The following is a 27,560-nucleotide window of genomic DNA, read 5'->3' as shown; positions in this document are numbered from 1 at the left end:
CACTCAGTACTTTCTAAATTTGCCAGGGATAATCATAAGAAAAAAAAAAAGAGTCAATAATCCAGAAGTTGGTGTGTTTGCCTCACTGCGATGTTATTGCTAAATGGCTAGCGCCTCACTCTAGCTTTAGCTTTACAGATGTCCAAAACTTTCCTGGTGAATATTTTGTTACCTGTGAAATTTTCCTTTCCCAGGAATTTTTATGATCCTTTACAACATCTGAATAGATAATCTTTTTGAATCATATTCCTTTTAGGAATCTGAAAATACACAACCCATGTGCTGAGTAACAACTGAGAAGACATCTCCACAGGAAGAGTGAAATATGAGCGTGCAGGACACACTCTTGGTCCTCTCCCGGGTATATGAGGAGTTAAAATTTGGAAGTGATGAGACTGGCCTCATCCAGTTCAGAATGTTTACCAAGGTGCACAATTTATGTGAAGGGGATCTCGGACCCAAGCAAAGTGTGGCTCGGAGTAAATATTAAAATATAAATTAAGATTAACACTACTTCTGTGCTTATGCAAACAAACTCATGATGTTATAATGGAAAAAATTATGCTCACTTCCCTGCAGGGCTTATTACTGAATCCTCAGGTGGTGGTGTAGGGGTAGGAAGTGGTAGTGCATGTTTCATGCAAAATAATAGAGAGAAAACATTTAATTCTTGGGAAAAATTACAACCTGCACAGTAAAGAAGCAGGCAACTTTTGTAATAATTCAGGTGATGACATTTCCCTTTCATGCTCTTGTATTGAGGAGCAATTATATGGACTATTTTTCCATCTTTAAGGGCAACACCCTTGTCTGATCAGGAGGTGGCGCAGTGGATAGAATGTGGACTGGGATGCTGAGGACACAGGTTCAAAACTCTGAGGTCAGCAGCTTGAGTCTGGGGTCATCCGGCCTGATCACGGGCTCATCTGGCTTGAGCGTGGGATCACAGATATGACCCCATGGTCGCCGGCTTGAGCCTTAATGTCGCTGGCTTGAGCCCAAGGTCACTGGCTTGAGCATAGGGTCACTGACTTAGGTAGAGGTCCCTCCCATCCGGCAAGGCATGTATAGGAAGCAATCAATGAACAACTAAGGTGCTGCAACTATGAGTTGATGCTTCTCATCTCTCTTCCTTTCTGTCTGTCCCTCTGCCCCTGTGTGTGTCTCTCTTGCTTAAAAAATATATATATAAATAAAAATATATACCCTCCCCCCATCCAGTCCATCCTGAGTCCCTTTAGATGAACTTAACGTACATATTCCCAGCAGGCGCTGCATGATATGCATCCAAGCCACTGGAAGCAAATCATTCTGAGTATACCTAGTTCTTATCCTGGGGCTTGCATCCCCTTCCCCAACCCAGACATACTGCCAGAGTTGCATCCGCACTCCGGGCAGGATGAGCAGGAACGTACCTCATGTGGGACTTCACATCCAGCAACTCCAGGGCAGTGACTCGCGGCTCCCCAGCCAGGTTCTGCAAGATCTTCAGCCTGGGCCCGCAGTGCTTGTAGAATTCTGTGCAGATGTTCAGCAGGGACTCCCGGGGTCTTCTGAATTCCTCCCGAGCAATTCGTTCATCCAGTTCTTCTCTGGGAAGGCCTTGCCCTTCCTCCAGCAAGTGAAGGTTTTCTCTGGGGAATTAAAAAAAAGTGAACTGGGGGCCAGAAAAGGTGTATGTATGGCAACTCTGAAAGGAGGGTATCACACTGAAGAAAAAGCTGGGATTCCTTGTATTGTGTGAAAGTTAATGAATCAGGGCAGGGCCTAGGAGACACTCATCCGAAGGATAAGGAGAGTGTATCATCCTAGAAGAGATCGCCATCCCAAACTGTAGTGTCTTTGCTTGAGCCAGTTCCTGAGGATTTGCCCAGAAATAGTGTGTCATGTGTTAAATAAAATCTAATGAACCCATCACCTAGCTCACAAGATGTCACAATTAGTATGAAATGAAAGTTGTCTTCTGTACCTGATGAAGTGCAGTTTGGCACCTTGTTCCTGGTACCTGGAGTCAGAAAAAACAGTCTGCATTACTACAGGGCAAGAACAGAGGCCCTGTGCGGGGGCTTCTTAGGGACTTCTTCTTATGAAAAGTCCTAGAAGCCACACATTCTGATAAATTCACAAACACACACATATGAATCCTAAACTATTTATATAAAATCTTTATCTTTCATTCGGCTACCATTCATGCTGCAGTTACAGCTGCTCTGAAAGTTGTTGCATTGCCATACAATTTGTAGAAAGACAGATACTATAAAACCACAAAGTCATGAAAAGTAGCCAGTAAGGGAATTTAAAAAGATTTGAAAGTAACGTGAATCTAAGTTATAGTTTTAACACCACGTGCTTTGTTTTGGGTGATCAGAGGAAGAAACATGGCAGATTTCTTTCAGTAGCGGACATATATTGCTTCATGGCAGACTGATAATAAGACGTCATCCCTTCTTTTTCCATCTCCCTTTCATCCAGTAGTTGAGCCTAGCTCCCAAATACCACTTAACCTATAACTACTTCCTTTCTGAACACAAGAAATTGAGGCATGAATTCACCATCACATCAGGTGACTTACAATTGGGTTTGGAATTTGTTTTATTTTGAATATAAATAAATATATATGATGAGCAGGGAATCGACTTTACAATGTGCTTCAGAGAAACGGGAAAATTAATTTCTTCTTAAGAGCTGTCTACTAACTATTCCGTACTAAGAAAAAAGAATTTTCTCTCCAACTGATTTTGGGTTTGCCCTATTTTAATTTTTCCTTAGAGAAAGGAGCTAATTAAATTGTGTGTGTATGGTGTGTGTGTTAAACTAGAGGCAGAATGAAGCAGGTAAAGTATTAACTAGTGTGTGGGTTACAACAAAACAAGAAAGATTGTTAATGACTGTGGAAACATCACTGAAGGACATTAAGTCAGTCTGGATAAAATATCTGTGGAAAAATCTGTCCAGATGAAAGAAAGTTGACTCTGCATAACTGCCCTGGGGATGAAGAACCACCTCCTGATTATTATTGTTTTATTTGCCTTTTTCTCCGAGGCAAATGAAACAACACTGGAGTAGTTCAAAGACCACCCAGGAGGCAGAGAACATCTTGCATGTTCATGCACATCAACTGACACAAATGTCAGCTTATGAACCGGGCTTGGATTTCTCTTTGACAGTTTCACATGAAGGCTTGATATTTTCTTGAACTTTAAACTCTCATCTTTTTTTTTCCTTTGGATTTCACACTTAATATTGACTATTTTTAAGATCCCTTTTATGCCCCACAGTGAAGATCTAAGTTGTATGAAATTGAGAGACCATAGAAGAACAAAGCCAGTGAATTACCTGGTGTTCACGCCAGACGACATGGTGTGATTCGCTGTGGTGGTCCCTTTATGGCCTTGGTCACACCTGCTCATCTGTGGGGCTGTCATGGGCCTGCAGCAATGACAGTGACCACCACAAAACAACAACAGAAGTGGAAACATTTATTAAGTCCTTAAGTTATTGAAGCTCCCATAAGTTTTAAGTTATAATCTTAAAAAGACAAGCTATATAGCTTTGGGCTTTTCTGTCACACTGTTTTTCTGCCTTTGTTCTGAAAGACACTTTAAAGGGGAAATTAATTCTCTAGGGGCCATAACCTCACCAAGATTTAAGTTCTTCCATGTGGTTCTGAGTAATAAAAGATGACACCGCAAAATAGACATTTATGAAATCAGACTTCTAAGTCTATTTTAATTGAAAGCTAAGAGTACATTTTTTAATTCTACAGGTACCAGGAAGTTAACCATTCCAAATAATAAGTAAAAGGTAATATTGTACATACCAGTTCAGCCACCAACAGCATAATCAACTACTGCATTTTTGTGAGAAACTACCAAAGAATGAAAGAATCTTTTTATGCTGCAGATGGCTTTTCAAGTCTACTTGAATCATTACCAGCTAGAAGCAGCAGTCATTGGGACTTGGACGTGAGCTGCAAAGTATAGAATTGTGACAACAATTCCAGTGCCATGCGGACTTTTCCTGGATGTGGACTTTTCCTGGACTCCTGCTCCTTGGGACAGCTCCTAACAGCCTGAACTGGGGTTGGGTTGCATTTTTCAGGGATTTGGCATGGTGTTGGGGCCAACTTGGACTTGGTGAACTTGTTAAGGACACTACTCTTTTATGGATTCTTGTTGTATTAGCCAAGAGTTTGCTTAAAGGCTTTAATCACTGTAAAAAAATAGAAGACTGGATAAAGAAGATGTGGCACATATACGCCATGGTATACTATTCAGCCATAAGAAATTATGACATCAGATCACTTACAACAAAATGGTGGGATCTTGATAACATTATATGGAATGAAATAAGTAAATCAGAAAAAAACAAGAACTGCAGGATTCCACACATTGGTGGGACATAAAAATGAGACTAAGAGACATGGACAAGAGTGTGGTAGTTATGGGGGTCGGGGGGAGGGAAGGAGAGAGAGGGGGAGGGGGAGAGGCACAAAGGAAACTAGATAGAAGGTGACGGAGGACAATCTGACTTTGGGTGATGGGTATGCAACAGAATTGAATGACAAGATAACCTGGACATGTTTGCTTTGAATATATGTACCCTGATTTATTGATGTCATCCTATTAAAATTAATAAAAATTTATTTATATAAAAAAGAATCTTTTTAAACAAAATCATATACCTAAGACTACTCAGAGAAGGGAGTAAATTAGTTTTTATTATAAGTCAGTAATTTAGACACGCAGAAATAGATTTAAATCTTCTAATTTTATATCTATAGGTTTCACAAGTATTAGATAAAGTTTGTGTCTCTATCAGCAAATGAGGCATGGAAAGGATGATGCAACTTTTTGAACAGTTGCTTGTATGAACCCTTTTCTGTGTGTGTGTGACAGAGATAGAGAGAAAGACAGAGAGAGGGACAGATAGGAACAGACAGACAGAAAGAGAGAGATGAGAAGCATCAATTCTTTGTTGTGGCACCTTAGTTGTTCATTGAATGCTTTCTCATGTGTGTCTTGACCTGGGGGCTACAGCAGAATGAGTGACCCCTTGCTCAAGCCAGCGACCTTGAGCTCAGACCCGCCACCTTGAGTTACAAGCCAGTGGCCTTTGGGCTCAAGCCAGCAACCATGAGGTCATGTCTATGATCCCACGCTCAAGCTGGTGAGTCCGCACTCAAACTGGATGATCCTGCGCTCAAGCCTGGGTCCTCTGGATCCTAGTCCAACACTCTATCCACTGTATGAATTCTTTAAGGCATGCTGATCCACTGCTCATTTTCTGTATGCTGGGTGTGTTCAGAAAGTGAGTAAGCTCTTAACAATCACACTAGACCTTCTCTTCCTGTGCCTTTGTTGTGATAGGCAGAATTTAAAGATGGCCCCAAGACCTTCACACTGGGTGTTACTCCACTGATTATGTTATGTTATAGGGCAAAAAGGAGTTTATTTGCAGAAGCCTAATTTTACTACACAAGCCCGCAAAAAGTAGAGTTTTCTCTGGCAGAAAGATTCGAAGCATTACGAGTCATGGTGCCAGTGCTGGCTATAAGAAAGAGGAGCCAGATGGGAAGGAATGCAGGGACTTCTAAAAGCAGAGAGTGGCCCCTGGTTGGCAGTCAGACAGGGAAAGGGACCTCAGTCCTATAGCTGCATGGTGCTGGTTTTTGCCAGAGATCTGAACGAGCTTGGAAGTGGACTTTTCCCCCCAGAACCTTTAAATGAGAGCCCAAGCAGAGAGAACAGCCGGGCTTGTCCTGACTTTTGACCTACAGAAATGTGGACAATAAATGTGTTTTGTCTTAAGTCTCTAAGTTTGTGCATTACACAATAGAAAGCTAATACTAACACAACTGTAATATACTTATTTGTGTATTACCACATATGTAACTGTTCATTTTTTCATAAGTAAAGAAATGAGGAGTGTGGAAGTGGAATGGGGTTCTTCTTATCTTCTTTTTGTAAAAACAGAAAAAGCCAGTTTTATTGTGAATAATTATAAGCAAACAATGAACTTAATTTTTTACTCCCCCAGAATATTAAATGCATCAGAATATTTAAACTCATAGAATTTTAGATGTCAGAGTTCTATCCATACTTCATCATGGAATTTTGGGTAAGTTCATATTAATTTTGGGTAAGTTAATAAGTTAATTAACTTATCCTTATCAAAGAGAATAGAAAGGCGAACAGCACCAATATTGCATAATGTAAGTAGAAATAACTAAAGTGGCGATTGGGGAAAATTGACTGCTTTTCTCGCCTCTATTTGAAGGAAGGGGCTAGTGATATAGCCAGATGGGTGCAAAAAGAAGAGTGTCAGTCTGATATTTCTTCCTTAGATGTTCTTGTTCCTCTTCTGAAACCATCATCAAACCTTAGGACCGACTATTTCCCATTGGAATTGGCAATCTGCCATGGCTGTCTGCTCTACTGCGGCCCATCTCTGCAGTGTTCATACATACATATGAGCACTTCAGCAGTGACAGTCACCAAAAGCTCTTAGGCTACCTATAGCTTGCCTAGACTGCCAATGTAGGTCATGATGAGAAACTAAATATATACTGATAATGAATCACAATCTCACTCCCTCACTCACTGGCTGGTGCATCTGAAGAAAGTCCCCTTGGGACCAAGGAATTTCAGCTAGTTCTGTCATGAACAGAGCAAGACGGGGCTGGGAAGTTAGTGCCTTTGTGAGGGTAAATCATAGACAGAACTTTAGGTTAAGGGTGTGGCCAAATGAGATGGAGAAGCAAAAGCATCAACCCAGGAAGGAGGCTGCCCCATCTCCACTCTGATGAAGAAAACCTCCTTCCATCTAATTCTGGGTGAGAATGCAGAAGGAATGACAAGCATTTAGAGAGTGTCTTGCGTCCACCTTCCCCACTGCTCTCACTCAGTCTTTTATCACTGCCCTCTGCTCTCCCTGCCACACTTCCAAATCCAGCCTCAATGCCTTCCACTTCTGTACCCTAGAATCCTGTGATAGGACTAACTTCTGAGAACTTCGTCTAGGGCTGAACTCTGGAGATGATTTACCCTTCCGGTCCCAAATCTCAGCGCCCCCTCTCAGCACTACCGAATCTTTTCCCACAGAAAATCTGTTACTTACGGCATTAGAATAAAATTTTGCAGATTATTATTTTTGATGTAGTTTTTGAAATAATAATAAAAAAACTCATCACAAACAGTAAAATAATAAAAGCATATTTAGTTGGAATTGCAGACATTTTAATGAGAGCCAATAAAAATGTTGAACATATTTTCATATTTACTAAGTCAGATCTTTTACAAAGGTTTGTTTAGCATTGGATTAAAACTGTCATAGAGGCTTAGCAAACTATGCAAATGTGTGTTTAGCAATCATGTTACAATAATTAATAATATATAGTACTTAGCACTATTTATTCAAACAATTTAGGGATTGTTTGTAGTTTTAAGCTATCAAGGACTGAGTTTGGGCTGGTGTCTGTCAATAAAGACTGGTTTTAGGAGTTTTTAGCCATTATATATTTTTTCTTCATCTTTTTGGTAAATATAGTATATATAGTTTAAGCCTGAGGACATTTCTGCCAATGACATTACCTGGTGAGGACCTCCACACTGTACAGAAGGGCCTGGAGGGATGTCGCCAGAGCAGCTGTGGCAGCGATCTCCTCTCGGGCAGCAGGCACTGTCTCCACCTGGGACGTCTGCCTCTTTAGCTTCTGTAGGTAACACGGGACTAACGCCTCCAAGACCATCAGCATTTGAAGACTATGTCAACAGAAGGAAAACCAAGCCACATTTTGCATTATACTTTTGTTGGTTGTGCCATATTTAAGAGCATGGAGAAATGAAAAGACAAACATTTTTCTATACTAACTGATAAGCAAAAGTAGATTTAAAATGGGATATGAGAGAATGAGAAATTGATCATCAGGAGACTATGACCAGGCAGGAAAAATTAAGAACCTGAAGTAAACTGTAAATCTGTAAGCCCCAAACAATTTTTATATCCCAAGTAGGGTACAATATTATAGTTTCAGGTCAGTTTTATTTTTCTACCCAACGTTCCATAGATTACCTGGTCTATAGATGTTTTGGGTTAAGCTTGGAACTCTACTAGTTTGAATGGACAGGTGCTGGTTCTTTGGCCTCTTTTTGTGTGTGTGTGTGTGTGTATTTTTCTGAAGTTGGAAACAGGGAGGCAGTCAGACAGACTCCCACATGCGCCCGACCGGGATCCACCAGCACATTCACCAGAGGGCAATGCTCTGCCCATCTGGGGCATTGCTCTGTTGCGACCAGAGCCATTCTAGCGCCTGAGGCAGGGGCCACAGAGCTATCCCCAGAGCCTGGGCCAACTTTGCTCCAATGGAGCCTTGGCTGTGGGAGGGGAAGAGAGAGACAGAGAGGAAGGAAAGGGGGAGGGGTGGAGAAGCAGATGGGCGCTTCTCCTATGTGCTCTGGCCAATAATTGAACCTGGGACTCCTGCACGCCAGGCCGACGCTCTACCACTGAGCCAACCAGCCAAGGCCTCTTTGGCCTCTTTTATTGAATCACTGGTCATATTCCCTTTCACTCCAAACCTAGTTGGAGTCACAACTCACCCCAAGAACATAAGATCATTGACTGATCTGAGAAGTTTGACCAATTGAGGTGACCCTGGTTAGATCAGGACCAGTAACTTGGGATGGGATGATAGACAAGATTTATATTCTTGTTCTTTGTGGGATATGAGTTTGTAGTCTTAGTTCCTTGAATTGATATCAGAATATGGTAAGCCACTTAGATACGGCAGTCTTTACAGAGGATTAATGCTCTTAAACAATTTATCAGACCATACTTTTCTCAAAAGTAAGAGAAAGTAGAGGCAAAAGATGTATGATGTTTATAGCTAATTCTCAATTTTTTCATACTATTTTCTGACCACAAAGGAAGGAATTACAAGGAAGAGAAATAGAAAAACTGAAACAATTGGCTGTTGTTTGACTCATTCATTTCATAAATGTTTATTATTATATCTTTTATAGAATTAAGCACCATGTTGGACACTGGAAAGTACTATATACAGACATACCAACAATATGGTAGCATACAATCTGGTGCTTTGATAGGTATTACATGAAAAGATCAATATAGATTGAGGAGGTGAGAAAGAGAAAATGCTTAATGTTGATATACTTAGGGAAGCCAAAGGGTTTGTTAAACCAGAATCTTGGAATATATATATATATATTGTATTTTTCCGAAGTTAGAAATGGGGAGGCAGTCAGACTGACTCCCGCATGCACCCAACCGGGATCCACCCGGCATGCCCACCAGGGGGCGATGCTCTGCCTCTCTGGGGCATAGCTCTGTTGCAACCAGAGCCATTCTAGCACCTGAAACAGAGGCCACGGAGCCATCCTCAGTGCCCAGGCCATCTTTGCTCCAATGGAGCCTTGGCTGCGGGAGGGGAAGAGAGAGACAGAGAGGAAGGAGAGGGGGAGGGGTGGAGAAGCAGATGGGCGCTTCTCCTGTGTGCCCTGGCTGGGAATCGAACCCGAGACTCCTGCACGCCAGGCCGATGCTCTACCACTGAGCCAACCGGCCAGGGCCTTGGAACATTTTAAAGAAATGCAGTTCTAGCGTTTTCAAGGAGGTATACTACATAAAAGGAGGTTATCTGTGGTTCATTCGTCTTTGCCTTTAGAAGACCTATTTTAATAGAGAGATGAAACTGTTTTTCATTTTGTGTATCAGTTGATAACTCAGACCAGCGTCAACATCCTGGAATTGGGGTGACATGCTCTACGTGAGTCCTTTAAATTTCTCACACTTAGCAAAATAACAGGCAAGATTTATATTCTTGCTCTTTGTGTGACATTTTTTATTGCTTCTTGGAAGGAGTTTCCTTAAATACTATAGATTATATGTCTAGTCAAAAATTTTCTTTACCATTAATTTGTAATACATGTGAAGATATTCTCTAAACAAGACTAAACATCTTAGCTGCTGCACAAATTCTAAATTAGGGGATTTCAAATTAATGAAGATTTACTGCATTTTCCGGAACCTCGGCTATGACAAGTTTCCCAAATTTAGTTCTGAAAACTTACTTGCCAGAAAGTTACAGGCTAATGTTAGCAACCACCACCCTCGTATCCATTCAATTTTATTTCCCTTGTTATATTTACCTAACACAAGACACAGAATAAAGGGCTGCGGTTACCTTCGGAACGACTCCGGAGCGTATGCCACCACCGTAACACAGAGCTTAATGGCCTCACTTATAGAGAACGTCAGGTCTTCGTTTCCATAGCAGAAATCTGAAGGGACAGAACATGCAGGCACACAATCAAGAGGATTCTGCCAGGGATAGAGAGGAACTTACTGCTCTTAACATTTTCCCCCAATTAGATTGTGCAGCCATATTTTCATCAGATTTTATTCCTAAATTGTAAACAGTATTATTTTCTTCATCTAAAGAGCCTGAAAATTCTCTCTTTCTCTGTTTTTTTTTTTTAACTTTTAAATAATAAAATAAAACATAAAAGTGCTTTTTTGGGAGGGATATTTTTTAAAAATCTCACCTCCTAGAAGATACCATTTGGATGGCCTAATGTCAGATATGATCTCTAACAACTCACGATTAAAAAAAAAGAGCATTTTGGTGGGTTATTCACTTAGAATTTCCCAAGAAAACCCAATTTTCTGAAGACCACAGTGCTAAAACAGTAGTTTACTTTACATCATTTTCATACAATTTCAATGGCAGAGAAGTCCTTACTTAAAAAAAAAAATTATTGATTGATTTTAGAAAGAGGGGAAGGGAGTAAGAGAGAGAGAGAAACATCAGTTTGTTCTTGTATGTGCCCTGACCGGGGATCAAATCCACAACCTTTGTGTACCAGGACAACTCTCTAACTAAGCAAACTATCCAGACAGGGCGGGGATGCCCTTACTCTTTAGGATTTATAAGAAATTTAAGAAAAACAAGAGATGGCAAGATGTACTCATTCAATTTACACCACTGTTCCATCTATTTTTGCTGTTTTGATTTAGTTCAAAACATTCAATATAGAGTTATTTTTTAAAGAACAGTTACAAAGAAAAAAAAAACACATCAAGACAAATTTTGCTTCTACCTAATGACTTAAGTGGCTTCTCAGCTTTGACCAACTCTAGGATGTCTAATATGTCAGTGGTCTCTCCCTCCAGGGACTGCAGCAAGTCAAACAGGCACTGAGCGGACACACCTTTGCTGGGCCCATTATTGGCAGCATCCTGTAGAAAGAAAGGCAACTTTAGCTTATTGATTTCCACCTCAGTTCTAATATGGTTTGATCAGGAATTCAAATTTCACAAACACCACCGCCGATAATGATTACATTGATCTGATATTCAGTGTACATAATTCTGCACCCAACAATGCTGTGTGATTCTGGAGTGGAACATCTGACTTTTATGATATCTATTAAATGCTAATCTGGTCCAAAAGGGATATTTGTGAAAACGCATAAAAATATAGCAATATGGCAGCTGCCAGAAGACTTCATGCCCGTGGCTCCTCTGGTCTTCAATCGTAGGGTTCAGCATTTGCAAAGACAAATTTTATAATGGGAAAATTAAATAGTTCAAATACCTTTGGGGTAACAGATACTTACTTAACAGCTCTGGGAATTTTAGAAATCCTATTTGATGATATATCTCCAAAATGGAGATACTTAGTATCTTAAATCTATTTTAAATGGCTCTGATTTATTTATTGAAATAACAATTCTCTATTAAATTCCTACTCGGTGCTAAGTACTATTCTGTGTGCTGAAATTACAGGTAAAAAAAGCATATACACAAAACAACTAAAAAAGACATTAAACAGACAAAGATCTTGCTTAAATGGAGCTTAAATTCTATTGTGGGGTGTGGTAGAGATACATATTAATGAAAGAATACAGGTATGGCATGTGATATGGGATAAATGTTCTAAAGAAAAATAAAAATGAAGGGGATGTTAAAGAATGATAAAAAGGAAAAGGAATCAGGAACTCTTTTTTTTGATCTTTTATGTTTTCTATACTTTCATTAACTGAGTATAAAACACTGAAGAGTTGTTCTATTTACATCCTAGGGGCTGAGATGGGGGTTGAAAAGAAGTCTGAACAAAAATGGTTTTCTTGTTGAAAGAGAAATGATTTATAGCATTCATATCCCATGGGTTGACAAAAAAGACCCAAGAGACTGATTATACAAATGCACAATGTCCAGGCCATATACACAAATAGAACTCTGATCCACACCTGGAGTAACCTGCCCAGGAAACCAACCCAAAACCACTGTCCACAGAAACCAGCTCAGGAAGTCAGCCTGCAAGCAGTACATGAGGCTTGTTGGACATCTCGTTCTAGTGGAAACCAAATTATAACTCCATAACCATAGGCCCTGAAACAGCCAGGGCTTGATTAATAATTGACAGCTTCCCTAATCTTTGTCCCCACTTTCAATTTAGGACCAATCATAGAAAGCCAAGATGCACCTCTAACCAATCACATAAGATGTCCCATTTCTAGTCAGCCCACTTACAGCTTTCCCAGGCCAACCGCCTCCAGTCAGGACTTTACCAAAGCCTTCCCTTTTCACCCTATGAAGCTTTCTCAACTCACTCTTTTGTCTGCCTTTCAGTCTCTGCCCAAACACAAGTGTTTGTGGCTGATGCCCTCACTATAACAAGCCGTGAATAAAGAGCCTTTGTCTTCTTCATCTGCTCAAGTCTTTTTCATTTCCACAGAGTTTACTCACAGGAAACTCCAGCAGAGGGGCCACACTGGCGAACAGCTGGAGCACAAAGGGCTTCCGGTGGAGAATGTAGAACTGGTGGCAGGCAAACTCGATGGCTTGTCGCAACTGGGGATTGCTTTCATAGTCGGAGTACACCTATGGAAAGATGCCACATTTTCAGAACATGCCTCATAGCCGTGGGAAACATGGAGGAATTTTCATCAACTGGCAGAGGGGAGGTAAAATAGTGTTACCTTTCTTCAGAGAAATTCGGTAACATACTCAGAAAGCCTAAAAAGTATATAAATACACTTCCCCCCAGGAAGTTTGTGAGAAGGAATTTATCTCAAAAAAAGAATTGGGAAAATGTACAAAGATACATACATATACAAGAATGCCTGCTGCAAGTTTGCTTCTAATGGTGGAAAATTTGAAGCAACTTAAATTATTCATAAATTGGAGTTAGTTCAGTGAATTATGGCACTTGCATACAACAGACTACTAAGCAGCTATTTTTTAAAATGCTATAGTGCTAAAGTAGCTTCCTGAAAAGAGATGCCCATAGTATTCGTAGTGTTATATGAAAAAAGTAGGTAACAAACTGGAATATATGGTATGATTCACCTTTTGTTTTGTAAAAAAGGCAGGAAAGAGTGCCAGGATTTTCAAGACATATAAACAATGGTCACGTAGGAGGGAGGATTATAAGTGATCTTTATTTTCTTTTTAAAACTTTTCTTTATCTTCTTAATTTTATAATGAGCAGTTATTATTTTAGCAATCAGTAAAAAGCTTATAAATATAGAGGAAATTCCAACTACTTAAAAGTAGGACAGAAATAGGTGATAATAAAAGTACATTTCTTGTCCCTGGAGGTTGAGTGAACTCCACTTTGCACGAGCATGTAATACTTTCATAACTTTTTTTAAAACTTCCGTAAAAATTGAGAACTAGAATGAGCCCCCGGCCTTATCTGAACTTTCTTCAGTACTCTTAAATGTGGCCAGATACACTTTAGATACAAGTGAACAGAAACTGTTTCTGCTAAATCCACCTCTTTCAATCTCTTCATACCAAAAGTAATGGCAAGGAGAATTTCTATTCAGACAGAAGTCAGAGACTCTCCTGGAGAAATACCAGCTGAACACTTGCCATCCATTGGAATAATGACTCTCAAACATTCTAAGGGCATCAGAACCACCTGGCTGTCTTGTTAAAACACATGACTGGGCGCTGACTCCAGAGTTTCTGATTCAGTTGGTCTGGCATGGGGCCCAAGAATGTGTATTTCTAACAGATTCCCAGGTGACGCTGACCCTGCTTGGCCTGAGACCATACTTTGAGAATCACTGGCTTAAAAGAAATGGGAAGGCATATTCCAGGTCTGGGGGATCGCAGCATACATTGGAATATTGTGACCTCTTGGACACGTTTAGGGGGATTTCATTGGGTGCTTTCTGCTGTCACAAAAGATGATGACCGTCATTTAAAGATTTCCATATATATCTTGTAGACCTGCTAGACAAACAGTACTTAGGAGAATTTTCAGGTGAGGAGAGGAGAGCCGGCACCTGCAGCATGGTGGGCAGAATCCACTGGTAGCCGCTGAGGGAGAAGAGGTGGTTGAAGTGCACAGCGCTGTTGATGACGGTGGCCGCGTACTGCCTGAGCAGGGCGCTGTCCTCTGGGTGGAGGATCAGGGCCCCATTGAACACGTTGAGGAAAAGCATGATTTCATCGCCCCAGGGAAACTCGCTCGGCATGCCCAGGAACATTTCCTCTAGGAGCTGGATCCACAAGCTTTTCTGAAGAGTGTCGAGGCCAAACAGCTCCTTTCCAGCTGTGAGAACACAAAACGGCAGACACAGAGTTAGCAGCCCCACGCCAATCCAGTCAGCATGGGAGGGCAATCAAACCCAAGGGCACCGCTGTTCTCCATTTGTGCCAGCTCTGGGAAGTGACAATCCACTGCTGCAATGCTTCCCAGCACAGCATTGCTGGCATTGGTACAGCATGTCTCAGTTCTCAAAGGACTTTCAGGGTCACCTCTTTGACTCAGAGGAGACAATTGCAGCGGGATGCGGCTGAACACGCTGTGTCTTTGAGAGAGATTATTCAGGGAGGAATGGCAGGGATGGCACTGCTGCTTGATCCTTTAACTCCTGGTCAGACTAGAGCTCTTTCCACTGTTGCTCTGGGCTTCCACTTGAAGACATTGTCTCATTTAAGTACATTGTCCCAAATTAATAATTGACTAACAGAGCGAGGTTTCTAAGTGACTCTGTTTCTTTCTCAATTCAGGTATAATTTAGAAAAAGTAAACTGCACAGATCTTATATAGGGTTGAATGAGTTTTGACAAAAATACACGCTTGTGCACCCACCTCCCCAGTCAATACATAAGCTCACTTCCTCACTTCAGAAAGTCCTTGCATGTCCCTTTCTGGGGCATTCATTTCCCCCCGCCCAAAGGCAACCACTGTCCTGATCGCTGTCACTAAAGAATACTTTTGCTTCCTCTTGAGCTTCTTATAAATCCTGATTCTTCATCGAGTCAACCTAACATCATACGATTTCCTGCAGACTGCTTGCAATTGGCTTAGAGCAGTGCTCTCAAAGTTTGGTCTCTGGAACAGCAGCATTATCATTAATTGGGAACTCTAATTAGACATGCAGGTTCCTGGGTCCAATTTTAGAGCCACTGAACCAGAAACTTGGGGGTGAAGGGTGGGGCCCAAGCAACCTGTATTTTATCCTCCAGGCGACTCTCATGTACAGTCAGGGTGGGAACCGCGGGCCTACACCACTGTCTGCTGATGAAGATGCTTCCCAGCCAAGGACAAAACAAGGGCGGGAGAAGCCCCAGAGACTTTTTTGACTTGATACCTTGAGGGTCACTGAAGAGTGAGAACTCGGCGTCAATAGCACTTCGCGGGAATGAGGGCAGGCGGAGAAGGTCTTCCTGGAGCATGGAGACGTGGGACTGCTTGTGGGCGATGGGGATCTTCTGGGTCAGGGAGATGAGAAACAAAACCCGCCCGACTTCCTCCAGCTTCCTGGTGAAGACCTAGCCGCGAACGCAAGCAGGAGCAGGGGAAAAATAGAACTTGCAACTCCGAAATGACAAAGAGTGAAGAAATCAGAGTAAAATTTTTACTGGCAAACCAGGCTGATAAAATCAAGGCATGGCAGGGGCGGGGGTGAGGGTAAAATGAGGGAGAACATTTTTTTTTCCTTTACCACACAGAAAGAGCAAACAATATTTAATTGACCCTCACTTCCTGCATCTGTCTGCTCCACAGAAAAGAATGGTTCTTATAGACTTTGCACACTGGAGGAACACAAGGCAAGCATTGTCAGGAATAGCTCAACCAAATAGAAGCCATTTGTCTGGATATCATAATATGGAAGACCTTCTCCAACAGGAGCCAAATAGTCCGTTCCAATGGCTCCTACCATCTCCATTGATGCCTTCATCTGTTTCCGGTCAGTTCTGGGTTTGCCTCTTTAAAAATGACCAATATGGGATCCAGAAAAAAATTATCTTGAGACAAAAGCTAATGGGACCCTAGGTTAATGCTTCTGAATTTAGATGGCACGAACATGGGCCTCTTAGTCCCTACTCCTTGTTCTGCTGCTGTTCAGTGGACTGGGGATATGACTGGAAAGTTCATGAGCAGCGAGCTGCTGTTGAGAAAACGTCAGAGCCGAGTCATGGCTTTGGGTATTATCTCCGTGAAGAACTTAGAAAGACGTCTTAAGGTCCAACGCGGAGTGCACACAGAGCCAGAGCCCCATTTTATGCTATTCTTTCAGAACGTGTTCTTAAGCATGGATAAAAAACACACTAGTGAAGTGCCATTATTCATGATGACTTTAGTTGTTTTGCTGCCAAAATCATGGGCTGGAATAATTTGGGGAGCATTGTTTTAGAAATTGTTTAAATGTAAGATCTTACAGTTTTGTCCTCGTAACACATTCAGTATTTTCTTTCTTTTAAATGTAATGTTATATCGTTAATAGTAATTATATTATTAATTGTTTAAGTGGTCTGATTCTATGCCATACCTATTCATCTCATAAAAGTATTTTGGATAATCTGAAGCCAAATTAGCAGTCTTGCTATGTGGAGAAACACTGAAATTATAAAGTTTCCCAAAATTTTTGTTTAGACATTTTTTTTAAAAAGAAGTGTAAATCAATTACAATTTGATATGAATAAAATATAAACAAATGTAATGCATAAATCATATTAAGATTGTGTTCTTAGAATTGCATACTACACCTATATTTTGCATGCAAAATAGTGAATTTCTTTAAGCTCAAAGTCTGGTTTGTGATGAAACATGTGAACATTATTCTGCTCTTCAATCTTAAATCTAAGTTCAACTGCTTGATTATGTCTCCTCCTTTAGAAGAGAAGTTAGTAACATGCCCAAGGTCAGATCACTGGTCCGTGACAGAGCTGGGCCTGAGTCCAAATTTCTGGACCTTAGTTCAGTGCCTTTTTCAGACATACCTCACCGATCCCTTTTAGTTATTTATTTTCCAGCTAGCATAAACCTCTGGGACAACCTTCTAATAGCTACATTATGTGTACTTCCAACCCTGTTTTACAAAAATATGGAATGAAAATTCATGCTTAAAAACAAGTAGGTAGATAAATTAGAAGATTTTCATTGTTTGTATGCAATGATTCATCACACATAGCATTAATCCAGGTGAGTTTTCCTTAATACTTTTGCATTACAATCCAATTTATAAAACTTAAAAAATTATTTGGGGGACCTATTTATTGATCAAAGACCCATCCGTGCATTCTCTCTACAGAGGATCAAACAGAATCACAGAATCTCAGGGTTGGCAACACATTTACCGATCATCATCCCAATGACAGGACAAAACCACAGACTAAAACTGAAGTGGTCAGGTACCTGTTTCTGAATGAGCTCCTGTCCTTTCTCTGGATGCATATGTACCAGGTTCAGCTGGGGAGACACTGACCTCCGGAAAGGATAAATGTCCCGAACGTAGGTCTGTGATGGGATTACACAGAGACAAGAAAAGAGTTCAGATGATTAAACTTTTAATCTCATTTCCTTTTTAGGTCAGAAAAACAACAGTTATATATTTCTCAATGGTTTTGATTCTTACTACTTTCATTCCCCAATTCTATAAAACTCCAAGGAAGGTAAAACCCCTCTTCAGGAAAGCTTCAAATTACCCTTTCCAAACCCAAGGGAGCAAAGGAGCCGAAGGCAATTCACTGTAAAGTGATGTCAGTGGTCTTCCTAAGGTCCCCTTTTGCTCATTAGATCAAGTCACCCCGATTATGCTTAACATCACAGAAAAGGGAATCAGGAAAACATTAAAATTCCAAATAGACACTTGTACTTATTATATGGACAGCTTAGTTTTTCATCATCTAGATTTAATAATAACGAGTCACCTTTATGTGGCTTATCTCCTTTACTTATCACAACTCTACAGTAGATATTCTCATCACCTCCTTCATTCTGCGGACAGGAAACTGAAGGCTACAAAGGTAAGTAACTATTACACTGCTACATAGACAGTAAGGTTGTATGACCTAAGTGGTAGTGGCCATATTCCTAATCTCTAAACAATAATGCCTCCCTGAATGCATGCTGCCTTAAAAAAAGGCATGACAAGTTCTGACACCACCCAAGATGAGTATCATTACTTCACAGTCTCACCTTATTATAGTGGATAAGGTTCCAGCGTTTATCCATGAGAAAATAATGTGTTGACTGGGATTCTGGGATATTAAAAAACTCCAAACATTCCTAAACAATAATAATAAATATTAATAAATGTTTATTGAGAACATATTATGTGCTAGAAAGTAAGCTTAAAAATACAAATATCATGAAAATAAGGTAACTTCTTAAAAAGAATTTATATATATGTGTACGTGTTTATATAACTTACACAGTTCTTATACATTATGCATATATGTGTGTATGTATGTATATATACATGTACATACACATACAGATACATACTGAATTTGGATATGCAGTTATTCAGAGAATGATATAATAAGGACTAGTAAATGCTACATTTCTTTTGAGGGGAATCAATGCCATAACCATTAAAAATACTTTCTTGACTTACTTGACTTGATATATTCTCAGTTATATGTTTTCTGCTTCTCTAGTAATTCCTGCCAGTGACAAGTCAAGACTGTATATTGTTCAACTAGATGCTCCAAATATGTCTATAGATCATCAGCTGACAGATAGTGTTTGCCCCCGTGCCCAGTGGGCAAACCCAGGGCACCTCCAGACCAGCATGTGTGATGCCAGCAAGGTTTCCAGCATTTCCACAGCAGTCAGGAGAGCATACCAGAATGCCATGCTGCTACTGCATTGTGTCATTAAATCGCTTCTTTCAAGGTCATCCCTACCTTTAACAGGGCTTCAAATTGAGTGTCTTCATGAACTGGTAACTGGGTTGGGATATCACACTCATTCTGTCCATGAACCACCAAGGTCTTGGTACCTATAGAAGGCAAACATCATAATGAACTGACTTCTACTATAGGAAAAAATATATTTAAAACACAAAATATTATCAATAAGCAAATATTTTTATTATGATTATTACTATTAGTGCTTAATGTGAATTGTAGTATATTAACTTAACTCCTTTATATAAATAGTTAAATACAGATTTTAAATATATTCATTTGTTAAATAATGACAGCTACTATTTATGGAGTTCTCAATATTTTATATGTGCTGTATGTGCAAAATCATATTTAAATTTCACAGCAACTCAATAATATGGGTATTATTATTTCATCTTACAAATGAGGAAATAGCATTTATTTTTATAAGTAAGAACTTATAAGTAACTGATTCAAAATAACACAGTTATTTAGCACAGTGATTTTCAACCGTTTTCATCTTATGGCACACATAAACTAATTATTGAAATTCTGTGGCACATCCAAAAATATATTTTTTTGCCAATCTGACAAAAAAAAAGGTGTAATTTTGATTCATTCACACTGACAGCTACTATTGTGTTGGTTGTTGTCATTTTTTTATTTGACAACCTAAGGGAAAGGAAGTCAGTGCCCCTGACGAAATAGATATTTTACATGTTTTAAAAATTCTTGCAGCACATCAGTTGAAAACTGCTGATCTAATGGAAGAGTCAGACTTCAAGCCTTAAACATTGCAACAAAGAACATACCCTGTGTTTTAAATAAGATGATCAGGCAATAAAGGTTGAAGAGATGTAAACATAGATATTAGCCAAACCAAAACAAGTACCAGAAATACAGTTTAAACGTACATTTGTATGTATTCTACTTAGCCAGTGAGATAATGTTTACTCTACTTCATTTACTAATTACAAATCTTTGATACAAAACTACCATTTATTGAATCCTTACCATGAGTCAGGTACAACAGTGAGTATTTTACATAATAAACTCATCTATTTCTCAGGATTGCGAAGTATGGTTATATCCCTATTTTTACCCACGAGGAAAGAAAACTTGAAAAATTATGAACTTTTTCATAGCTAAAACTAGCTATATAGACAATGAATGGCAGTTCTATGATTTTAACACGGGCCTCTTTGCAGCCAGAATCTGTGTCCTTCTATATAATTTTATCTTCTCTTTACTTCAATACATGCATCCTCTCATATTTTCCCATTCACTGCACAAAGATAAAGGCTTGGCAAAATTCTAATCTTAAACAAAGACAAACTATCCAAAGTGAAAAGAAACTGTATCTGCGGTTTACATCGCACTTCACGTTCTTTTGTAATTCTCTTTCTTCCTGCTTTTCCCTTTTCCAATTTTTCATAAAGCCATCTCTCACTGAGTTTACAAAGGACTGGAGTCCGTGCCATGCAAACAATATGATTCTCCTTGCAGTGCCAAAAATTCATTCAAAAGGCTTTCAGTTCGGCTGGCCCGCTGTGATGGACTTAAATAAATCGGTAACCTTGGCAGCCCCTCAAGGACTGGCTCGCTGGGATCTCAGTTCTAATGTCTCTTTTTTCATCTGGCAATTGCTGACTCTTAAAGGGTCCATTGTATTTCTTCAGATTGTTTTAAACAAAAATTCTTTGAAGCACTCAACACCAGGGTCAGAACTCTGAAAATTTTCTCATGAATGAAAACAATGCTTGGTTTTCAAAAGGGTTATTTAGAACAAAATAAGCGAACAAACAAGATAGGCACAGACTCACAGACACAGAGAGAGACTGAGGGCTGCCAGAGGGAAGGGGGTTAGGGGCTGGGGGAAAAGGTGAAGGGACTAGGAAGTACACATTGACAGTTACAAAGTAGTCACCGGGACACAACATTTTGCATAGGGAACAGAGTCAATAATATTGTAATTACTATATGCAGTGTCAGGTGGGTACTAGGAATATTAGAAATTGCTTTTGCAAAGGAGAAGCTTGTCTAACCACTATGTCGTACACCTGAAACTGACAAAACATATTATTAAATGTCAGCTGTAATCGAAAATTAAAATAAAAAAAAAAGTACGTAAAATGGTTACTGATACTCTTAACAAAAAGTTATGTCGTCCAAAAGCAGTAGAGGTTACCTGGCATTGACGCGGTCACTAGAAGCTTCACCTCGCACTGCTCCTTCTTCATGGTCTGCTTCAGGTCCTTGAAGAAGAGGCCCTCCACGTAGCCGACCACCTCCCACAGGAAAGTCAGAGTGGCGGAAATGGCATCCATGCCCCACTCACAGGGGGTCCGGACAAAGTACATGATTAATCCCACCTGCAGGGCAGAACAGGAAGAATTCACAATGCCATAACGATTCTGAGTGCACATTCTCTTTCCCTTGGTTTTTCTTTTCTCGAGTAAATATGTCTTTGTACCGCCATGTTCTCTGTTCACATGCTTCTCCGGCACTTTCAGTGACAGTAAGCAAGAGAGGCTGCAACTGGAAAACTGACCACAGCAGATTGCTGCACATTTTTATGTATCACTAACAATGGTGACTTCTTAAGAGAAAAATAGGAGATCATTTTTCCAGGACTCAAGTCACTTGGTAGCTCAGATACTTAGACGACCTAAAAATAATCTCTATATGATGTTTGCCCAAACCCTCTTGGCTGCTTGATTAGGTCTAACGGCCTGAATCTATGCACACTCTGCTTGGGTAAGTCGGTGACCTTGAAGGTCTTTGTTTGTATCCTCTCAGTAACTTTGAAACACTATGTGTCCTTTTGTACAGTTTTAAGCTTGACATTTAAAATGTCTCATTAGAAGTTTATTTTTGTTAATAGGAATAGAATATATATTCTATACATTGAAATAAGAAGATTGACTGATTTGGTATGTGCTTTTTATCTAATTTGATGAAATAAGCTTTAACTACTTCATTCAATAATGCACAAAAATAATCAGAAAAAAAATGTAAAAGCTCCCCTCCCTCATACTGTCTCCAGTGGCTTTTATCCATTGTTTCTTAACAAACTTGTTAATTCTTTAAAACTTTCCAGTTACATTGAAAGAATCAGTGTCATGATCCTAATCTGAATACCCTAATGAGGGCCAGAGCTCAACCACGGTAGAAACCGATAAAAGACAGGCAAAGGCGGGAAGTTCTATGGATTCAAAGTGCCCCGACCAATCAGAAATGAGGTTTCCTTAGAACGAACACAGTGCATCAGACTCTTTCTGTCCAGTGGGCTTGCCAGGGCAGCCTGGTGATGTCTATGACAGTCAGGGAGGGTCCCTCTGTGTACAAGAAGGGAGTGACAACTGAGATGGCAGGCATGTTCAAAAAGTGTTAGTATATATTTGTAAGTTGAGGAGTTAGAGATTTATTCCCTTAAAACTTTCTTGGCAACAAACTCCTTTAAAAGTCTTCCCATATCCCCAGATGTGCTCATACCTCAGGTTAAAGCACTTTGAGTCAGGTTAAGCAGTGGGTTTAAATGTCCCTAACAAAGTCTGAAAGAGCTAGGCTAGTGTTTCCTATGTCCCCACCACACACACCTACAATAGGTGTTAGAAAAATATGCATGGTAAGGGTACTGGTTTAAAAATGACCTGCCTTCCACTGTTTTGCTATTCTGAGTACAAGATCCTTTCTATAGTTCACCCAAAACATCCATGTGCTTGGGCCTGGGGGGAAGATTAGGGTTTAGACAGAAATGCAAAAACAGAAATTTATGTTCATGCAAAACACGATTATATAGCAAAGCCAAAGTATTGGCAGCCCTTTCTTCCATTTGCTTATGAATGACCAGCTGGGAAGGACTTAAATCTCCCATTCGGGTTTATTTGGAGTTGACAGCAGAGTGTGGCAGACAGAAGATGAAATGTCCATTTTCCTATCCCAAGGCTAAACGATGGAGGGCAGCAGTGGTCCCAGGAAGCATCCCCTATCCAGTGAGCTGGGGGCCAGGCAGGTGCACTGAAGTGGCTGCTGTTTCCAGTCTCCATTTGGATCTTTGATATGAGTTCACCTCAGAGACTTTCCATACTACCTTGAATGCAACTTATACTTAAACTGAGGGAGGCCTTGATATCTGGCTTTGACAATCTACCTTTGGCTTTTGTGAGATGTAGACAGGATCAAGAAGTAGCAGAAAGCCTGGCTGGAGAGCTTTTTAGATAGAACTGGCATAGGTTGGTGTCACTAGTGCAGGGCATTCTAGCTGGAGCCATATGACACTCACTACCCGAACTCAGAGGTGTCTGCAGGACCAACAGGAGCTGAGGTGAGGTTGAGTCTCCCAAAAAGCACCACTGGGAGCAGAAGGATCCCAAGTCACAGCAGCCATGGCCTTTGACTTCCACCAGCAGAGCATTGAGCAACCAGTCAGCTGAAGAGCAGTCTCATGAAGGGAGGAGCCAGAGCAAATGTTGGACAAGAGACGGTGAACAAGGATCTTTTTACTTTCCCAGCTTCACATAGTGTTTAAAGATGAAAGCGGTTGGAAGGGAAGGGAATTCCTAGAATGTATTTTTAGCCAAGAGAGACTGAATACTATCCAAAGGTACTATTTATATACTTTTATCAATCTGAACTTAAAACCAGATTCAACATGATTTATATTATTTCCCTTGTCAACCAGCAGGTGGGTACTCAGGAGGAAAACCAAATCAATCATAGAGAAAAGAAAGAAATTATAAATTTCCTCTGCATGCCCAAGTTGTAGTGTAAGTTAAATTTATCATTCTGCTACAGATGCACCAGAATAAGTCTTCTTTTCCCCAATCCGCTAGCAGACCGATAATAGTGAGGGAGAGAAAAAATTTTCGCTCAGCAAAGAAATTTATTTCACCATCTGTCTGCCTGAATTAAGCTGCAGTTTCAGAGAACAAGTGTCATGTCAACCATCTCCAAACTGCATAATCATCTAGGGTACAAGGAGAATACAAAAAAACTGGTAAATTCTGGAGGGTTCAGGATGGCTTAAAGCATAGATAGTTGTCATACAAGAGCATATTCACAGGGCAACGTGTGTGTGTGTGTGTGTGTGTGTGTGTTGAGTATAGATGTGTGCTTTTAACGATGAGATAAGAAAAGGGAAAATTGACTAAAAATTACATGTAAGCTTTCTCAAACCCAAATTAGGAACTAACATAAGAAAGTTGTATAATGCCAAAGGAAGATAGAGAGGAAACTGACATGTACTGAGTACCTATGACATGTCAGGGACTGTGCCAGGAAAAGGTTCCCCATATGCATAGTGGTGAATTTAGCTGATTAGGATACTTAACTCACTCCAATTCACCTTTAGTTACCTATTAATGGGAATCCATTGCAAAAAAAACCAAAAATCTCCTGTCGCCTTTTTGCATATTGCTGTTCCTTATAACCTACTGGAGACTGAGACTCACCAAGTAGTTGAACAGGATGTGCGACGTCTGAGCAGGAAAGTCTCCGATGTTCAGGAGAAGCTTGCGCAGCATGTACATTAACTCATCCTGAAAGAAGAGAATCCCACGCCTCATTCAGCTGCCATGCTGCAGGAAATAAAATGAACTTCTTGAAAAGTAAGGGGGTGGATGTTCCTTACTTTTGCTCACATTTTGATTTCCATTATGTTCAACATTTTAACATAGTCAATGCAATACTTGTTACATAGTATTTAAACCAACTCTAACACCTTCTCCTAGGACCGTGATGGCGAACCTTTTTATAAAAACCTCCCACTTTTGCAGTACTGGTCAACCTGGTCGGTCCAGCTTTCATGGTGGGCCAATTGGGGCGCTGTTTGATTGCTCCACTACCCCCTACCATGAAAGCTGGAACCCCGCTAGTGGATGAGAGAGACCAGGTTGACCAGCACTGCAAAAGTGGGCAGTTTTTATAAAAAGGTTTGCCATAACGGTCCTAGGAGCTGACACATGAAATAACTGAGCAGCAGACAACTCTTTTTAAAAATCCAAATTTAGACTGTGTCTCCCGGTCATAGGCACATCATGGGAAAGCTGCAAATGTAGTCAACTTTATGTGCTATGGCTGCCAGGGGCAATGTAAATGTGAGAAGAACCTACGTTGAGAAACCATTAAACCAGCCAGAGTTATTGAACTTCATAACTCTGCTTCCTGGATTTCCAGTGAAACAGATAAAGGTAAGCCAGGAGAGGATAAACAAAAAACGTAATTAACCCTATCTTTCAGAGGCTAAAGTTAACCTTCTAGTAAGCAGGGCCATGACATAGAAGTGGATAAATCTTTTTAAATCATCAGTGAATTTTGTCATTGCTCAGAAAACTACTTTTCTTTGAATAGCCTTCTTACAGGGTGGTCTGTTAAGTTAGAATTTTTTATTAGTGAAGAGTTTCAACATAGCCTAATAACCTTACCTACATCCATTGCAGACTACCAAGCAATCAAAATTCAACAGATGTTCCCAGTACTAAGAACATTATGCTGAATTTCATCTTTGTTTAAAAGACTGAAGATCTGTCAGCATCTGAAGGTCATTACTAGCAGTGTACCTTACACTATGGAGACATCGGTTAATGGAGAAATTAGAAAGAAAACAGCAAAGTTTAAGATTGCTAATCATTGTCATTATCAGAAGACACTGATGTTGCATGCTCAAGCACTATAAAGTCCATTACTTGCTTTCAGCGGTGTTCATGCACGTAGCTGCACTAAAAAATAAATAAATAAAAAGAAAAAAGAAAAAAAGAGAAATTTACTTGTCTATTGCTGATGGTAAGTTTTTCCAGAAAATGTCGAAGAACTGTTGATGGATCTTCAATTAGACAATTCCACAAGACTTGTTGGGCCACAGCACTCACTTTAAAAGAGAAAAGAAACTGATCATTTGACTTAAGTTGAAATAAACTTATTAAGTAAAGTACTCAAATAATTAAGCTTTAACTGATCTCATAATTTTCCTTAAAAAAGTTCTGGGAACTCTTTTTCTATGGAAAGAACATTTTAAGCTATAATGAAAAGGTAACAAACAAGTATGAGATGGTTTTCAGGTGTAAGCGTTGCTTTTATAAAGAATACATTTGTGATATGTAATTATCATTTAGACTTAAAGAGACATTCTGTCATTTGCGACAACATGGATGGATTTTGAGGGCATTATGCTAAGTGAAATGAGCCAGATAAAGACAACAACTGTATTATCTCACCTATATGTGAAACCTAAAAGGAAGCCTGAACTCAGAGAACAGGCTGGTGGTTTTCAGAGGCAGGGGGTATTGAGGAGATGGGAAATGAGTGAAGGTAATCAAAGGTACAATCCTGCAGTTATAAGCTAAATCTTGGGACTGTTATGTAGGACATGGTGAAAATAGTTAACATTTAAAAGTGCCCAAGGGCCTGACCAGGTGGTGGCACAGTGGATAGAGCGTTGGACTGGGGTGTTGAAGGACCCAGGTTCGAGACCCCAAGGTCGCCAGCTTGAGCATGGGCTCATCTGACTTGAGCAAAAACTCACCAGCTTGGACCCAGGGTCGCTGGCTCCAGCAAGGGGTTACTCAGTCTGCTGAAGGCCCGCAGTCAAGGCACACATGAGAAAGCAATCAGTGAACAACTAAGAAGTCCCAACGTGCAAGGAAAAACTAATGATTGATGCTTCTCATCTGTCTCCATTCCTGTCTGTCTGTCCCTGTCTATCCCTCTAACTCTCTCTCTGTCTCTGTAAAAAAAAAAAAAAAAAAGTGCCCAAGGGAGTAGATCTTAAAAGTTTTCTTCATTAAGAAAAAAATTATAACTATGTGTAGAAATGGGTATTAACTAAACTTATTGTGGTAATCATTTCATAGTATGTACATATATCAAATCTTTGTGTTTTATATGCAAAACTAATACCATGCTATATTTATACTGAAAAAGAATACATTTGTGATTATTTGTTTTGGAAATCACCCTGATATTAGCAGTGGCAAGTATTTCTTAAAGCCATATTTAATTATTTGTTGTATGAAGAAATTCCTAAAGTAATTATTTGATTTTTAAACATTACGTGTTGCGTTAGGATGCAGAAGGACTAGAGATGATCTTTCACTATTCACATAAATGCTTTAAATAGTATCTTTTCCAGCAAGATAAAGTAGTTGAGCTAGTAATAATTAGGCCCCCACTTCTAATGATAGATGTCTTAGGAATAAGTAATTATTTCTAATGTGAAAGAAAGTGCTACTTCTTTGGGGAAGGTGGTCAGGCTATGGAAGTGCCCAGGCTAAGAAAACAGGTGGGTGGTGGGTAATCATCAGATGATCCTCAGTCTAAATGGTTTATTTAGTTTAGTTTTCTAAACTAAGAATGTGGGCTTTAGTATGAACTTTTACTCAGTCTGTATTTTAAATAAATTA

The 27,560-nt window shown here is 39.9% G+C and overlaps 2 protein-coding genes across 7 annotated transcripts in view; one reads left to right on the top strand and one right to left on the bottom strand.

The window, feature by feature from the left end:
• ACADL (acyl-CoA dehydrogenase long chain) overlaps positions 1-27,560 on the top strand; it is a 711,748-nt gene that overhangs the window by 228,161 nt on the left and 456,027 nt on the right. The gene's annotated exons all lie outside the window — the stretch shown is intronic.
• The window catches only part of UNC80 (unc-80 homolog, NALCN channel complex subunit), a 200,524-nt gene that overhangs the window by 32,052 nt on the left and 140,912 nt on the right, over positions 1-27,560 (bottom strand). For all 6 annotated transcript variants that reach the window (XM_066346738.1, XM_066346740.1, XM_066346741.1 and 3 more), the window contains 15 exons: positions 25,929-26,029; positions 24,615-24,701; positions 21,350-21,533; positions 19,180-19,274; positions 18,467-18,556; positions 17,684-17,785; positions 15,636-15,816; positions 14,322-14,590; positions 12,772-12,906; positions 11,121-11,259; positions 10,205-10,301; positions 7,593-7,763; positions 3,337-3,429; positions 1,970-2,005; positions 1,416-1,634 (listed from right to left, as the gene is read on the bottom strand). In XM_066346738.1, the coding sequence (XP_066202835.1) occupies positions 1,416-1,634; positions 1,970-2,005; positions 3,337-3,429; positions 7,593-7,763; positions 10,205-10,301; positions 11,121-11,259; positions 12,772-12,906; positions 14,322-14,590; positions 15,636-15,816; positions 17,684-17,785; positions 18,467-18,556; positions 19,180-19,274; positions 21,350-21,533; positions 24,615-24,701; positions 25,929-26,029 (1,999 nt within the window). The remainder of the gene's footprint in view (positions 1-1,415; positions 1,635-1,969; positions 2,006-3,336; positions 3,430-7,592; positions 7,764-10,204; positions 10,302-11,120; positions 11,260-12,771; positions 12,907-14,321; positions 14,591-15,635; positions 15,817-17,683; positions 17,786-18,466; positions 18,557-19,179; positions 19,275-21,349; positions 21,534-24,614; positions 24,702-25,928; positions 26,030-27,560) is intronic.

This window comes from Saccopteryx leptura, chromosome 7 (assembly GCF_036850995.1).
Source record: "Saccopteryx leptura isolate mSacLep1 chromosome 7, mSacLep1_pri_phased_curated, whole genome shotgun sequence".
Taxonomy (NCBI): domain Eukaryota; kingdom Metazoa; phylum Chordata; class Mammalia; order Chiroptera; family Emballonuridae; genus Saccopteryx; species Saccopteryx leptura.
The sequence above is the reverse complement of the archived record's forward strand: the minus strand, read 5'-3'. Positions and strand labels throughout refer to the sequence as shown.